The sequence below is a fragment of the Mauremys mutica genome, chromosome 2 (assembly GCF_020497125.1).
Source record: "Mauremys mutica isolate MM-2020 ecotype Southern chromosome 2, ASM2049712v1, whole genome shotgun sequence".
Classification (NCBI taxonomy): domain Eukaryota; kingdom Metazoa; phylum Chordata; order Testudines; family Geoemydidae; genus Mauremys; species Mauremys mutica.
This window is the reverse complement of record NC_059073.1, coordinates 121,072,336-121,089,709: the sequence shown is the minus strand read 5'-3', so window position 1 is coordinate 121,089,709 and position 17,374 is coordinate 121,072,336. Positions and strand designations below refer to the sequence as shown.

Genomic DNA, 17,374 nt, shown 5'->3' with positions numbered 1-17,374 from the left:
AAAATCTGTTTAAATGGAAGTTATGTTCATCAAGTTGACCAAGAAGCAAATAAGGACACTTACTGAATGAACACTTTGTATGTTTTGTGTCTCGTGAGAGCAATGGCAAAGGTTTTGATGGTGTTAAGCATTGCCAGTTTGAGAGGGGAAATATCTGTTTTGAAAATCCTTATGGTAGAATATGCAAAAGGCAAGGATTGTCACTTGGTTTTCCAGATTTGGGACAAGAGGGCTCTCAAGGTATTCTATATTGAGACACGCATTGGGATAGAACTTCAGCAAAACAAAAATTTTATTTCAGAATGCAAGTACAGATGGAAAATAAAATGCCAGAAAAGGAGGCTAAGACACATTTTAAACGGTAAGCTACAGACATGAAAGAAAACTAAATATTTAGCTCAAACATAAGAAACAATCTGTTAACACTAAATTCTTGGGTGTCTCACAAATTATTATCCTGAATGAAATGCTGCCTTTGAACATTAGCATAACTGCTAGAGAACCTCCATTTCTCTGTATTTGAACTTCAAGAATGCATTATTCTCTAGTAATATGAGTTGTTCAGCTCATTGTACAGGGCGTAGAGAGCCCATTTTAAAAACAACCATCTACAAACACCCACACACACATTTTGTAGCTCTTATAGTTTCATCAGAGAACTGCTTTTCTATATGCATCAGTCTTTTATTTTGATAAGATTGCCCAACAGAATTTTTTTTTTTTTTTAACTTCCATGTATAAAATCTGATACCTCAAATCTTTACTTGGTAATCTGAGTTCTTTTATGGCGAGATAAGAGTCTTTATTCATTCTAGGGTGCGAGAATGACCCAGACTTGCTCTTCTCTCACTAAAAGGTGTCGTGAGAACAAACATTATAAGTGGTAAACTTCCAAACAGAAAGATTTACCAATAACAATGATCAGGGCATAAGACTGGTCAGCTAGCTCAAAAAACAAACAAACAAAAAAACCCACCCTCTCTCTCCCCTTTTCTCCTCCCACTTCCAAGTGATTTGGGAAACTTCTTCCTAATGATAGGTGGAGCTCAAAAGTTTCAATTCACAGAAGTACTAAAACTTCTGGATGCTTATCCAAAGGCTTCTTGGTCTAAAAATTGTACTGCAATCTCATGACAGACCCTCTACGTTTCTGGTAGAAACCCGTAAGTGTGGAGACACAGGAAAAAATGAGGGGAGGGAAATTTAAACCAAATGTTGAGTTCAAAAACCGTTTCAGTTCAGTTCTAATTTTGCATACACTGGTTTACCTCGTCTTTATGCCCCCATTCCCAAGGTTAAAGTTTTTTGTTTTCCCCTGTAATTGCTGATCACAGCATTAGCACCCAAAGAGCAAGGAGCTGCATTCTTTATATTGATTTAGTCATTTGATCTCATAGAGAGCTACGAAAACATCACCACTGAACGTGGATTTCTCAGGAAAGAATAATTATCCAACATGTTCTTTATAAATTCAATTATATGTAATTTGGGGTCAATTTTTAAAAGAATTTAAAAGCCCAGCCTCCCTTTTGGGCAGGATAAATTAAATTGAAAAGATTTGTATCTGCATTTTTAAGCCTAAAAATCAATTGCTGTCACAAATCTTAGTACTTTCATCTTAACTACCTCTCTTGTGGCTGCAATTAGGTAAATAAACCACAGAAGCACATTTTGCAAGCACAAATTGTGGCCAAAAAAGAAAGGCTACTCTGTTGAAAACTTGGCTCTTAAGTCTAATCAATGGCAAAAAAGTATATTAATATATATGATATTAACATAGGTTGGTGGTATGTTGTCCCCTTTCAGAACACTGAGTTGAGCAAAATTCAAAGTCTGAAAACCAGGAAATGCAGAGTTAAGGTTGCACACACCACCTTAAACTTTGCCCTCTTTCAGCAATGCCCCAGTTTGCCTCATTAACATATATACTTTTACTTTGCCAACCCCCGAGACACTTCAATGTACAAGCTTTTCTCCTCCTCTTGCAAACCATTCACTCTCACCATCAAGATTCCATCTAACACTATTAAAAGATAGACAAGGGGGGAAAAGGGTCCTCCTCCTCCATTTTCCCTAACTTCCAAGGTCTCTCCCCTCCCCTACAAACCATCCTCATTTATCCCCCTCCCACGCTGCATCCCAAACCCCTCTCCCTTTATTCCACTACTCCTCCACCCTCCTAATGTCCATCTCTTCCTAGGAAACATTCACACATTTAATTTCCCCCCCCCAAAGACTGATTACATTCCCCCAAAATAAAATTGCCACCCAGGAGTCACAAATTGTAGCCACTCAGTCAAAATCCTTTTGTCTTAAGTTAATCACACCCCCATACCTATCCTTAGTTATGTTAACTGAAGGATGTTCACAGCCATCAATCCCGACGAGGTCTGTGATTCATCTAATCATTACTATTGCTCAGGGCACATCTACACTACAAAATTAAGTCGACCTAACTTATGTCAGCATACAGTGATGCAGTAATTACATCGCTTGTGCGTGTCTACGCTTTGCTCATGTCAGCGGTGTGCATTCTCGCCAGGAGTACTTCACCGACTGAACTGTCAGTGTGGGGGATTGTGGGATGGCTTTTGAAAGCCAGCAACAGTCAATGTAAGCAACACAACACATACAGTGACACTGTGCCGACCTAACTACATTGACATTGACTCTGCATCTCTCATGGAGGTAGAGTTATTAAGTTGATTTAGTTAGTGAATTACGTTGGCAGGAGCTAAATATTAGTGTAGACACTTACGCAGTTAGGTCAACATAAGCTGCCTTGTGCCGACGAACTGTGGTATAGAGCAGGGCTCAGTTTAACAGTACCAGGCAGCAGAAGGAAACTGGGTTTTTTGTGGGGGTTGTAACTTGGGAACCTTTTAGTTAAATGACCCCGTGGTTGGACCACTAATGTCCCCCTGAGGCACATCAAATTTCAATGCAATGCAAGTAACTGTTCTGATTTTAGAACACTTAAAAGGAGTTGAGTTTTAAAGCATATAAAATGGTGGGAAAAGGAAACTCTCTTGCCATTTTTCTGTATTAGAATATACACACTGTAAAAAATTTACATTTTCTTAACTACCATTCAATTTGGGTACCGCAAAGATTTAGTGGTGCCATGCACTACGTTGGGTAAAACTTGATAGATTAAGACTATTTTGACCCATATCACATCAGTAGTTTGATCTGTAGCTCCACACAAAAAAGCCCATCTAGAATCTTTTTGAAAAATGGCTAGTTCTGGAGAGAGGGGGCTTCTCTCTCTGTAACCCCTAGCTGAAATGACCCCAAAATTGGGTCACTAACCCTATCCAGGCACTCTCCTGATAAACACCAAATTTCAAAGAAATCCAAATATGCATGTCAATTTTAAAGGCCTTAGAAAGGTTGACCTTTAATCAAAAACTGTGATGCAACCAACTATAGTAGTGCTGCTCCTGTGATATCCAGTTTTGCCATTGATAACTGGCTGGTGGCTGCTGCTATGCCTGGTTCAGTTTTGGTTGTTGCTGATTTGTGCTCTGCCTGGCCCATCTTGATTTGCACTAGGTTGTCTCTTATGGCCTGGTCTTCGTGGCTTGTCACCTTAGCATGAATCTTATCAGCATCTGTGGTGGTTTTATGTTGCTGCAAAGGAGAAGTGTGCAGACTGATAGATGCAGATTTGGGCTTGGTGCTGCATGAATGAACTCCTTCCAATGTTGCTGCTTCAACCCAGAAAACATGGCCAATGGTTCTACTGCTGGATGAGCTGGGTCAGATATAGGCCAAACAACAGCCAGTGCATGCTCACATGCTTCAATATCTTACAGACTTCCACACTGCACAGCTTGACACAAGATTAACTCTGTTGTTGAAATAACAGAAGATGTCAATTAGGAGCTCATCATGAGTAAGGCTGGTGTCTGTCATGGAGGTCATGGATTCTGTGACTTTCTGTGGCCTCCATGCAGGGCTGGCTCCAGACCCCAGTGCGCCAAGCGCACGCTTGGGGCGGCGTCCCACGGGAGGGCGGCAGGCGGCTCCGGTGGACCTCCTGCAGGCATGCCTGCGGAGGGTCCCGCGGCTCCGGTGGAGCATCCGCAGGCATGCCTGCGGGAGGTCCACCGGAGCCGCGGGACCGGCGACCGCCAGAGCGCCCCCCGCGGCGTGCCGCCCTGCTTGGGGCGGCGCAAATCCTAGAGCTGCCCCTGCCTCCATGACATTTGCAGCAGCTGGCTCCAGGGCTGCCTCAGCACTCGAGAAGCCCCTGGGCCAGCAGCAGCAGCATTTTGGGTGTGGGAGGGGGCTCAGGGCTAGGGTAGGAGATTGGAGTGCGGGGCTGCAGTTCCCAGCCAATGGGAGCTCCGGAGCAGCCCACAGCCCCCCTGGCCTTCCCTCCTCCTAGGAGCTGCAGGGACATGCCGGCTGCTTCCAGGGAGCTGTGCAGAGCCAGGTAGGGAGCCTGTCAACCCCACCATCCCTCTCCTGCCCCCCAGCACCAGCAGGGGTCCCAGACCATGCGCCACCACCCGTCCTTCCACCAGCACCAGCAGACCTCTGCTCACCTCCCCGCTGCACCAGCAGGCCTGCACTCGCCTCCCCCCCAGCACCAGCAGCCCCCAGAGCACCCCCGGCCCAAGTTTTAGTCAGGGGTATATAGTACAAGTTATGGACAGTTAACGGGCCGTGAATTTTTGTTTACTGCCCGTGACCTGTCCATGACTTTTACTAAAAATACCTGTGACTAAAATGTAGCCTTAATCATGATATTTTGCACTTCTCTCTGCTGTGATGTGGGCAGCCCACAAGAGAGAGATGTTTCTCTTGAATAAACACTGCAACACCCTTGTGCACGCCCATCATGACAGAAGCACTGTCACATCAAAAGCCAAGCAGTTTGACCAAGGGACTTTTCTGGCATCCATATTTGAACTCAGAAGATGAAAAATATTCTCTCCAGTGGCGCACTCTGTACAGGTTGAGACTGACAGCATCTGCACCATTGCTGCTGTCATGGGCTAGACTAGACAATGACCACCACATGCTTTCTGCTAGATGGTCCACACTGTCATTTGCCATCTCTTTGATAATGGCTGTCGTCTTTGTGCGAATACATACATATTTCCTGGTGATTTCCAAATCAGGAAAAGCAGTTTTCAGCAGCTTTGAGACACGATTGCTCACCACAACTGGCAAATTATGCTCAGCAATGAAGCCCGTTACTAACGATTCAGCACAGATCACATTCTCGTTGAGGTCTGCAGTAAAGAATTGCTTTATCTGCTTGCTGCTGGCTGGTGTTTTTGCTGTCTCAACATGCTTTTTCGCACAATGCAAATTTTCACATTGTTACAACAGCCATGCATGATGGATGCGTCCATGTGACATAGTTCACAGTACACACAATTTTCACTCTCTCTCAATAGCTTAATCACTTCAAATTTGGTTGTATAGTCTATTTTGAACTTCAAAAACCATTCCACTTAGGGCTTTTCTGGCATATTAGTCTCATTTTTATCACCCACATCAGCCATTTTTATCAACGATGGCTGCTGGTGAACTCTGGGGCAATTGGGGTGTAGCAAAAAAGAAGTCATGCCTGCTTGCCCCCATTGCACTCCTTTCACTAGAGGTGCAACCATATTTTCATAAGGAGAACACCTGAGAGGCCTGCACATGTGTATTGGGTTCCCCCTTTGCATAGCTATGACCTCTCCTCCTTCTCATTGAGAAACCGGGACCAGCTGGTATGCTCTAAAAAGTTATCTAGAGCACATTAATATAGTCCAGCAGGGTCTACGTGGGGCAGTTAGAGCACGACACATATCTTGTAGCATGGGTTCTGCAACCAGCGCCACAAACCTCATTCAAATTTGCTGGGGCTTCCTTTCTATCAGACCCTCCCCATGCTCCCCTGTGGTACATGCACAGATTGAAGAATGACCCCCATGGCCATGACACTATTTGCTGCATTTGTTGGACCTGAACGGTTGCAAGTGATACAAAAGTCATAGATTTGAGGCCTGAATTTATAAATATATGTAAAAATCAAAAGATTATGGAAAATAAGGGAGGTCTGGCATTTCTGGTATTGAGCTGGCCAGTTTCACAATCAGGAACTAGGTCTGCTACATACAGTAATGTGGCTAGGAAGAGGCAGTCGGGCCTATGGCAGCATAGTGCAAAGACCTAACTATAGTTTGTACAAGGCAGCTCAGCCTTCAGTGTACTGATGCGGCTACCCCACTCAGACAAATGCACAAAGAGCTATTACTTTCTCGCACTGTGAACATCACTGTGTATGATTACTATTCTGAAGTACTGAAGTCTGTAAACATTGCTTATTAACTGTAAGTCCTTTCAAAAAATAGTGCATCAGTGAAGAGTGATCAACAGTTCATGATCTGAGAATCAGAACGTGAGAAATAGCTCTTACAAGAGCTACCACAGCATAATCAATATGAAAGAAAGAAATCATTACCCCTCTGACAATGATTGGTTAAGCAATGTTAGCTATATTATTGCTAAGCTAAGTGAAGACATTTTTTTTCTGATGCAGCAGTTTGTCCATTAGAACTAGAAGTTGTTTCAGGAAAGTCCAAATTTTGCCAACTGACACGACTTAGGGAGAAGATATTTGGCTCTTAAAAGTACAGTTTTACTCTGAAAAGTGACTCTAAAATGGCATAGCAGGAAACATTTTTATTCTCTCTCAATAGATTTCATATTAAAAAGTGTGCTTAGTTTAAAAATAAAAATATATAGTTCTTCTATTAGTTTTGCAAACTCATCCTAGGGCTCTGGTAATCTACTAAGATTCCATATCAAAAAGTATTCTATTGAGACAGAATAAAAATGGGATACAGCTAGGCTGTTTTTTAGAGTCACTTTTCATAGTCTTTTAGCCTATAAGTTTCCTATTTCATGTGACAAGTTACCAGCATCCATGAAATGAGCATTCACGATGGAAGATTTCTTCCTCTTTTAAAGAAAGAGATAGAAACTAGCTTAATTCCACTTGTAAAGTCCACAAAGTAGGCACAAATTTGTTGCTGGGGTAGTTTTATCAGCTAAAACCAAATTAGACATTAGTCTAAGGATCCTTGTCTTTAACTTCCTTATGACAACACCCAATTCAGCCACATACACGTTTTACCCAGGCTTCCTGGCTAAGACTAGCATTTGGAACAAGTCATTTTCCGTCCTTGATCAGCTGATAGAATATTCTATAGAACTAAGGCTTTTTATCTCTTCCTGGAACACCAGAAGGCACGTGCTCTCTCTCTCTCTCTATATATCTATTCAACAACTAAGAGACAGAGGGAGGCAGACACACTTGTTCTCCCCCCCATACACACACACTCAGGGGATTAATCTGTATGGCAATGAAAAGTGCTATAAAGCCCATTTCATTTTTTATTTTTTAAAGAAATGCTAAAATGTGACACAATTAGAATGGCACTTTTAAAAGCAAGCAAGCAAGCAAACGTTCCTTGAATAAGTAATTACACCTAAAACTCTTGTAGATGAACATTTCCATCAACTGTTGGTAACACTTTACACCAAGTTTACAAAGCAAAAATATAAAACCAAAATATTTTAGAAGTTTGTAAGACATAATGCAGAATAGGCTGATGTCTGAAACAGACTTTCAACTAACATGCAGTATGGTTACACACTAACCCTTCACTAATCAGTATTAAATATCTGGTTTGTAAATGAAGTGATGAATTGAAAGCAGCGCTATATTCACCTTAGACAAACTGCCAAGTGAACTCCATGCATCCCATTTGGCCTTTTTGACAAAGTCAAGCATGCCAGGCTTCGGAGAACTGCAGGAACCCTCAGTAGCCTGTATAAAGGGTGGAATAAACTCATGTAAGCTTTCAAGGAAGTTCAAATTTCTCAACCAGCAAGCTGGGGGCAAAGAACACAACCACTATCAATCATTATATGATCATGGCACAGAAGCTCTGAAAACAAACAAGTATGCTCCAAAGAAAGGAGTACTGTGAAATCATTATGTCTATATTAAGTCTTAAGTATTTAAGACAAGCATGCAAGTTATCAAGAACCCAATCTCAATATTGTACAGACACTCCAACCATTTTAATTAAATTAAAAAAAAACATGTTTTTAAAAGGTGTATTTGTGTATACAGTTTACAAAAATATCATTGCATGAGATCAATCTTTCTTTAAGAAAGGCACATTACACGTACAGGGAGAGAAATATTTAGACCCCAGCTTACTAATGTCAGCTGTTACTGACAATAACAAGTAAGAGTCTATCTTTAAAAAGTGTGTGTTTTTGAATTTTATTAAAACAATAATTAGTTCCCTCAATACAACAAGATATGGCCCAGACTAAACCCCGGGCCTAGATTAATCTCTCCCCAAATACACTTCATACCAGTGGTTTTCAACCTGTTGTCTGCAGACCCTCATGGGGGTCTGCAGACTATTTTCAGTCACCTTTCATGGACCCCTTAGACAAAGTTTCAGATCCCAGAAAAGGCATTCCATTTTTCTGATCAAAAGTATGTGAATACCTCCATCTGCAGGTCAAAACCTGCAAGTCTTGTTACCACAGAAGCCCAGTTTAACACCTTTTCTCACATGGCATCAAATACCAGGCTGAGCATGTACAACATTTGTAGTTGAATTCTGTTCAGCCACTTTTCAGTCTAAGACGTCTATGGGAGGGGTCCATGGACCATAGGATCTGCACCTCTATTTGAATTTTTTTGGGGGTCCACAAATGAAAGAAAGAAAGGGGTTGAAAACCACTGCTTCATACCATTACAAAGAGATTCCCCTCCACTATAGAGAGCTTGCATAATGCCCTGTCATGTTTCCATTTGAAGCCTTAATAATAAATAATACAATGGGTTGAAACCCAAGTTCCCTCTAAGCTGCTTGACTGTGCAGCAGCCTATCAAGTACCATGCAGGCACTCAGGGCTGCGGCAGGGAGGTGCAAAGGCGCCTCTCCCGCAGCTCCAGCCCCGGATCTACCATGGCTAGGGAGAGGCGGGGAGAGACGCTCTCTCATAGCTTCAGTCCCGGAGCTGCTCCAGCTGGAGAGAGGCACTTCTCCGACCTAGCCCAGGTGCCGCTGCGATGAGAGAGGACTGGGGGGAATCTTCTCTCCTGCCACGGCCCTGGGGCAACCTGTACCCCAAACCCCCCATCCCCGGCCCCCACCCAGAGCCTGCATCCCCAGCTGGAGCCCTCCTCACCCACCCACAACCCAACCCTCTGCCCCAGCCCTGAACCCCCTCCTGTACCCTGAATCCCGCATCCCCTGCCCCACCCTTGATCCTGCACCCCCAGCTGGAGTCCTTACTCCCCACATCCCAGCCCTGAGCCTACTCCCACACTCCAAACTCCTCAGCCCCACCCCCACCGCACATCCCCTCCATATTGGTGCACATAACAAAATTCATTCTGCACATGCATGGGAAAAATTAAAGGGAACATTGGTTGAAACTATAATAATTTCACACAAACTAAGTAGTGGATTAATTTTGAGTAATTTTTTAACTCAGAAATAAATTCTGTAGGAATATAGGCCCTGTACACACTGCTAAAAGGGAGTGAATTGGATTCTATTTCTTCTTGTGCATTGACAATTCCACGCACACTCCCAGTCCAAATCAGACACATCTCACACCACATTGAAGGTAATGGAATAGTACAGGTGTCACTGCGGGCATAATATAACTCCCAAACCAGTTACCGGTGATTATGCATGAGGTGAGACGAACTCAGCTTGACTCTCAGAGCTCAGGCTGAGTTGGCAGAGCTGTCATTTATTAAAAAACAATTAAAAAGCATTTTTGAAATGCAATGAAGTTGCTCAGACACAAAATGTACAACCCTATAATGCCTTTTAAGAAGATTTCTTTTACAGTCACTTTTCAGACTATAGCCACAATTTAAACAAAAATTATCTGACCTACCTGTTTAAACAATGCGTAGAGCTTCAACTTTACTTCATTACCAGGGTCCTCCTTCAAAAGCTTCAGCTGATCTTTAGCCTTTTCAAAATCTTCCTGACTGACTCGCATGGCAGCTCCAGTCGTATGCAGATGAATTACAGGAAAACAGACAGCATGCACTGTCCTACTATAAGGAAAACAAATATCCATTTAGAGCTAGCTTTTTAGTCTGCTGTAACTATAAATGTTGTTTTTCAAGAAGTTTAATGTTTGCCTTTCTTTAAAAAAATATTCACAGGGTCACAACTAAATGTTCAAAAAACAACTCAGTAAATAAATACAAAAGAAGTTACAAAAATCACTGTAGCTAATTAACCTTGGAACAACTAGTACAGGCAAGTCGCATCTTAGGCGCATTTAACATGCGCGAATTCAGCTTTGCGTGGTCGGCAAAAAGAGGGAAGAAAAATAACAATGTAAAAACTGCATCTGTAGTGCTGGCAATTCCGCCCGCCATTCCACTCAATGAGAGTTTCACTATACTCGGTTTTCACTTTACGCACTAACCGCGGAACGAACCCCCCCGCGTAAGACGAGACTTGCCTGTACCTAATTCTTTCCTGTACGTAAACTAGAGTGCCAGAGATAGGAGTCAACGAGGACACTGCCAAAAGAGAAAGGGGACAGAGGGAGAAAGTTATGTGATCAGGTGCCAGTCAAGCTGCAAAATACCGATCAGTTGCACTGGTGGCAAATTAATGTTCGTTTTTACCTATAAATCCGTAACTCCACTGATTCCATCTGTTCTGGCTGGATTGGAGAATATAATAATAATAATAAATAATAATTGGAGATATACCAATCTCCTAGAACTGGAAGGGACCTTGAAAGGTCATCGAGTCCAGCCCCCTGCCTTCACTAGCAGGACCAATTTTTGCCCCAGATCCCTAAGTAGCCCCCTCAAGGATTGAACTCACAACCCTAGGTTTAGCAGGCCAATGCTCAAACCACTGAGCTATCCCTCCCCCATTATATTGTTAATGTGTTCAATGCTGTGTATACAGTAGAACCTCAGGCTTTGGCTACACTTGCACTTCAAAGCGCTGCCGCGGCAGCGCTTTGAAGCACTAAGTGTAGTCAAAGCGCCAGCGCTAGGAGAGAGCTCTCCCAGCGCTGTCCGTACTCCACCTCCCTATGGGGAATAACGTACAGCGCTGGGAGCCGCGCTGTACGGAGCTGCAAATTTGCAAGTGTAGCCAAGGCCACAGTTACGAACACCTGAGGAATGGAGGTTGTTTGTAACGCTGAAATGTTGGTAACCCTGAACAAAACATTATGGCCACTCTTTCAAAAGTTTACAACAAAACACTGACTTAATTCAGCTTTGAAACTTTACTTTGTTAAAAGCAGCAGTTTTCTTCTGCAATCTTATTTTAAATGAAACAAACATAGAAACAGTTTCCTTATTTTGTCAATTTTTTTTAAACTTTACCTTTTATTTTTTATTTTGGTAGGTTATGTTTGCCACTGTACTGTAGGTGCTTTTTTTTGGTTGGGGGGGGGAGGGGAAGGTCTCTGTTGCTGCTTGATTATAACGTGTACTTCCAGTTCCAAATAAGGTGTGTCGTTAGCCAGTCAGTTTGTAACTCTGAGATTTTACAGTATTTAGTTTACAAGCTATGTAAGTCTAAAAAAAACTCTTGTAGTCACTGTCATTTTTTTATAAATTTCTCAAGTCCAGATATATTTAACATCAAATACTGGAGTCTATTGTTCTGATTCTCCTGTAAACGAGTGGGAATCAAGAGTTATTCCAGTACGGGTGGTGGAGTTGCACCACTCTTCTACATTGGTTAAAGAGAACAATCAGCCCCAAAATGTTCTGTTGACATTTGGGACTAGACCTGGTCAAAATATCGGACTGAAGTTTTCCATCAGAAAATGCATTTTTTTTTGGTCACAGTTGAAAAATGTTTTGCAGGAATGTATCAATTTCAATTAAATCTTTTCTGTGGAAAAAAGTGTTGAAACTAATCTCCTTTCATTTTTGACTCCTTTCATTTTTGTTTTCACTTCTACATTCTAATAATTTTCACACTTTATACAGCTGATATTTTATCTATTATAATATTATCAAAAGTGTTTCAAAGTTTCTGAATAAAAAACTTTCTGCATTTCTGTTCTGGGGGGGGGGGGGGATGACTTTTTTCCAATTAAAGAAGGAAACAAATTTTGAAATGTCAGTATTTCCCACAGAATGGAAATTCCATTTTCTAACCAGCTCCAGTTGGGACATTAACAGGTAAATATTTTCCAGGTCTTAATTTAATATCATTCTTATTCGTGCTGTTAGTACTTACATTACAAAAACATTCTTTTGCAGATCAGATCCATAGCAAGTAACTCACCTTTTTTTCCTATACACAGACAGTTACAATCTTAAAGAAATCTAGAAATAATGCCTTTCCAGGATGTTGCACAATGCAATATCCAACTCCCTTGATTGCTATATCCATCTTATATAAAAATACTTTATGTTTTTAAGCATGACAGAAAAAAATTACAGGCAAAGCATGCAAAGAATACTATTAAAACATTGGATATAGTGCCCCATGAGATGCAGTTATAAAGCTCCAGAGTCATCTTGTACTAAAATTTATAAGGGCTGTCAGAATTTCTATTTAGCTACAGCCCTTCTGGGACACTATCATTAATGTTGGCATTGCTGAACTTTAAATTTCTGGTATTTCTTCCTTTTTTGGGTCACTGAGTTTGTGTGTAGGTGGAGCAACATACCCTTCATCAGTTACATGGGGAAAATGGTGACACTCAGCTTTGCCTGTTATTACAAATTGATGTAACTCATAATTGGCTCCAAAAGCCTGAGTTTAAAAAAAAAGCACCAGTAAGTCATGCAATTTGACATCAGAACCACGTTGTCACAGGAAGCAAAAAGAATCAAGCCTTTTATACGAGCTAATCAACACTACAGCATTTGTTAAACTGTGTGTCATGTAGTCTTTCTAAGGCTACGTGGGGGGGGGGGGGAAGAGTATTTGAGATTCTGTTGCAAGGTACCACACATGTATTCAGCATCAAATAAGCTTTTGGGTTTGTTAAGTTAGAAATGTTGATCCTTAATAAGTATGAAAAAGGCAGTTGAATGGCAAAGAAATAACTGAAGAACAGCAGGAGGATTCCTTCCAATAGGTCTAGACTCAGCGCTACAGTCACCGGCACCCAAGTGTTGCACTGAGTCCTGTCTTACCCAAACACTTCAAAGTTACCAGGTAGACAGATGACTTGTATTACTATTTATACCACTTTCTATCCTTCCTTTTGTTTTCCTTCCCTTCCCCTTGTGCCACTCCTTCATTATACTTTTTAAAATCTTTTCCTCCCCCACTTGTATGTCAATTTTCTGTAGACCATTTGTGATTTGGTCCCTACTATGTGCCTACTCTCCCCATGTCTCTCAAGGGAATTTTCCTATGAAGAAGAGGTTGTAACAGGATAGCTCGCCCATAAGGGTTGGACTGCCGGGGTAGCCAATCCTGCTCAGAATGAGACACACTTGGGAGAGATCAGGGTGATTGCCCTATAGACAGCAGCAGGAGGCTACAATGAAGAGGGGAGAAACTTGGGAAAATGGTAGAGAGTCTGTGGGAAAAGCTCCTGCAGGGAAGACCTTGAGGCCAATTGAACTATGACAGACCCTGACTGAGAGAAGGGTTTGGGCCTGGAAACCAGAACCAGAGCGCTGAGAGTCTGAGCTTCAGCCAGGTAAAGTCTGGGAGTACTGGGCCCCCAGCTCCTACTACAGACCCTGACTGGGAGATGGGTTTGGGGGCCTGGAAGCCAAAGGCTGAGTTCTATCCAGGTGAAGCCTAAGAGACTTAGAATTGCTCTAGGAAAAAGGGCTGGGGACTCCCTACCTGAACGGACAGCATGAATGAACTTCAGAAGGGACAATATGCAAGGACTCTATAAATGGGACCCCAGGAGGGGAATGTTTTAATTACTGGTAGGCGGAGTTGAAGGGGCCATGAAGAAGGGAGAAATTGGTAGCAGGACACTCCAGAGCAATGGTCCCCAACCTTTTCATCTGGCGGGCACTAGACGAAGGACCATGGCGGCATTTCGGCGGATGCTTGACCGCCAGCCAGGACGCGGATGCATTCAGATGCCCCCGCAGCACCCCGTTGGGGACCCCTGCTCCAGAGTGTTCTCTGGCCACTAGGGGTGGTCAGTAGGTGGCTGGCCCTGTTACAATGGCCACAATCAATTCTCAAGATCTGATTGCTACTGTATTTTATAGGATTTCAGTAAAATACTATATTTTTAAAAGATGCAAATGAAGACAAAAAATTAGTTATAAAAATATCTGAAGCATATAAGCAGACCTAAAAATGAACCTAATCAGAAACATCAGGCCAGATCTTATATACTTTTTCTCACCCTACTGATGTCAGCAAGATACTACTCAAGATGAATAGAGGTATCATGTGACCTGTAGAAATCAATGGCAAAATTCAATCCTGCTCACAATGGAGTAAAGGTGAGCCCTAAGGGAGAGAGGGAAAGCACTTGCCTCTGCTCTTCCTTCTTATCTTTTAACACCACTATAGCATACAGAAAACTGTGTTGTTGTTTGTTTAAAGTTTTCAGCCCCTACTGTGCTTCTCCTGCTGGTAGTCATTTCCCCCCAATTACAGTTCACTTTCTCATGCAGCAGCAATGGACTCAACCTCTCAGCACATCTGAATAAGCAGATAAGTTACCATGGAGGCTGCCCAGTCAGTAGAAACAAAGTGGGATGAGGCAGAGAAGAAGAGTAGTCTAGGATTTGAACTCACCAACCTAGACAAAGCTGTAATTTTTCACTGGAACTATTGCAAAATACAATTTGCATTTGGCCAGTTGTATTTTCTCAACATGAAAGATCACTGTCTTTGGGCATCAACGCGAGAAACTTTAATATCCATGCTGACAATCACTTCAACTATAGTGCCTTGTCTCAGACCTGAAGTCCTCATACTCACTCTCGATCTCTTATAAACTATCCATCTTCCCATCCACTTTGACCTATCTGTCAAATGCCTTTTATCTTGGAAAACATTTGAACATAAAGCCTCTAATTGGGCTCACATCAGTTCTACAGCTAATAGCATCTGTCTATTTAGCTGATGACTGACACTACTTGTCACACTAACAGCATGGCAGGCCCTTCCCTCCCCTTGTAGAAGGCTGTTTAAAATAATAGCCTCCCATTATGATGTAAAACTAGCTTAACATTGGTGTAAAGAATTTTTAGATGTTTAAAAACTAAAACATTAATAAAATATTTAAATGATAACTTTCTGGGGGGGGGGGGGTTGTTTTTTTTTAAAGCAGGCTGGCCATTTGCTCAGAAACATTAAATACGTGGTCTATGTGAAATTACTATAAGTTGGATGCATAACTGGTTGAAAGACTGTACTCAAAAAGCAGTTATCAATGGTTTACTGTCAAATTGGGAGGGTTTATCTAGTGTGGTCCCACAGGAGTCAGTCCTTATCCAGTACTAGAAAATATTTTAATTAATGACTTGGATAATGGAGTACAAAAGATGATTATAAAATATGCAGATGCCACCAAGCTGGGAGGGATAGCAAGCACTTTGAAGGATGTGTTTAAAATTCAAAATGACCTTGACAAATTGGAGAACTGGTCTGAATTTAACAAGATGAAATTCAATAAAGACAAGTGAAAAGTACTTCACATAGGAAGAAAAAAATCAAATGCACAAATACAAAATTGGGAGTAACTGTCTAAGTGGTAATACTGCTGAAAAGGATCTGGGGGTTATAATGGACCACAAACTGAATATGAGGAATTAATGTGATGCAGCTGCCAAAAAAAGAAAATGGCTAATATGATTCTGGGATATATTAACAGGAGTACTGTATACAAAGACACAAGAGGTAACTGTCCCACTCTACTTCGCGCTGGTGAGACCCCAGCTGGAGTACTGTGTCTAATTCTGGGCACCACAATTTAGGAAGGATTGGACAACTTGAAAAGAATTCAGAGGAGATTGACAATAATGATAAAAAGGTTTTAAAAACCTGGCCACTGAGGACAGGTTAAAAAAATTGGGCATGTTTAGTTTTGAGAAAAGAAAACTAAGGTGCAACCTCATAAGTCTTCCAATATGTTATAAAGAGGATGGTGATCAATTGTTCTCCATGTCCACTGAAGGTAGAACAAAAAGCAAGGGGCTTAATCTGCAGCAAAGGAGATTTAGGTCAGCTATTAGGGAAAACTTTCTAATTATAAGGGTAGTTAAGCTCTGGAATAGGCTTCCATCATAGGAAGCATTTAAAAACAAGCTGGACAAACACTTGGTCTTGTCAGAGCACAGGGGGCTGGACTTGATGACTTTCTTGAGGTCCCTTCCAGGCCTACAATTCTATGATTCTATGATTTTCCACTCAGGGTGACTCTTCATGGTGTCCTACAAGGCTACTTGCCTGGAATGGAAGTCACCCAAGTAATTTCAAACAGCTAATGATACATGCCTAGTGCCTGCAACACACAATTTCTGGATGACTCTTGCCCATCCAGTGGAGTAACCTTGCCTAGCTTAGGTAAGTCTATAGGCACAGAGAGTATTCCCAAAACAAGAAACTATGTATCCTCCCTTATTTACACCACTAAATGCTGCAATGCAAGCATGTGGGTTACATATACAGTATTATCATCATATACCATGTTAAGGATGATCAATAAGTCCTCTATCACTTACCTACTACTTCAGAATAAACTATGTAGCATGACTAGGGCCCTAACAAATTAATGGCCACGAAAACCGTGTCATGGACCGTGAAATCTGGTCTACCCCCCCGTGAAATCTGGTCTTTTGTGTGCTTTTACTCTATACCTGTGGTGATCGACTTGTCGATCCTTGGGACTCTCCTAGTTGATTGCGATCTGCAGCCACGGTGGTGAAGCGGGGGCTGCCTGCCGTGGCCCCACGCTGCTCCCAGAAGTGGCCAGCATGCCCCTGTGGTCCCAGGGAGGGGTCTCCATGTGTTGCTCTTGCTTGCAAGCATCACCCCCGCAGCTCCCATTGGCTGGGAAAGGGGAACTGTACAGCCACATGATCCCCTGCCGCTCCCAGGGGCCGCAGGGGTGTGTTGATCCCTTCCGGGAACAGCATGGGCCGCAGCAGGCAGCCAGCCTGCCTTAACCTTGCTGCGCTGCTGACCGAGCTAAGTGCTGCCCAGTGGGAGGCAGCACCCAACCCTGAGCCCCTCCTGCACCCCCATCCCCTGCCCCAGGCTCAGCCCAAAGCCCTCTCCCACACTGTGAACCTCCAGCCCCAGCCCAGATCCCACCTCCCCTCCCAAACCCCAACCCTTTGCCCCAGCCTGGTGAAAGTGAGTGAGGGTGGGGAAGAGCA

At 42.5% G+C, this 17,374-nt stretch overlaps 1 protein-coding gene across 5 annotated transcripts in view; it reads right to left on the bottom strand.

Annotated features, from left to right (window-relative positions):
• The window catches only part of ECI2 (enoyl-CoA delta isomerase 2), a 66,138-nt gene that overhangs the window by 16,609 nt on the left and 32,155 nt on the right, over positions 1–17,374 (bottom strand). For 3 of the 5 annotated variants that reach the window (XM_045005694.1, XM_045005690.1, XM_045005692.1), the window contains exons 2-3: positions 9,952–10,117; positions 7,742–7,840 (exon numbers count right to left, since the gene is read on the bottom strand). In XM_045005694.1, coding sequence (XP_044861629.1) covers positions 7,742–7,840; positions 9,952–10,059 — 207 coding nt within the window. In that variant the 5' untranslated portion in view covers positions 10,060–10,117. The remainder of the gene's footprint in view (positions 1–7,741; positions 7,841–9,951; positions 10,118–17,374) is intronic. The other 2 variants (XM_045005691.1, XM_045005693.1) reach the window with 1 other exon arrangement.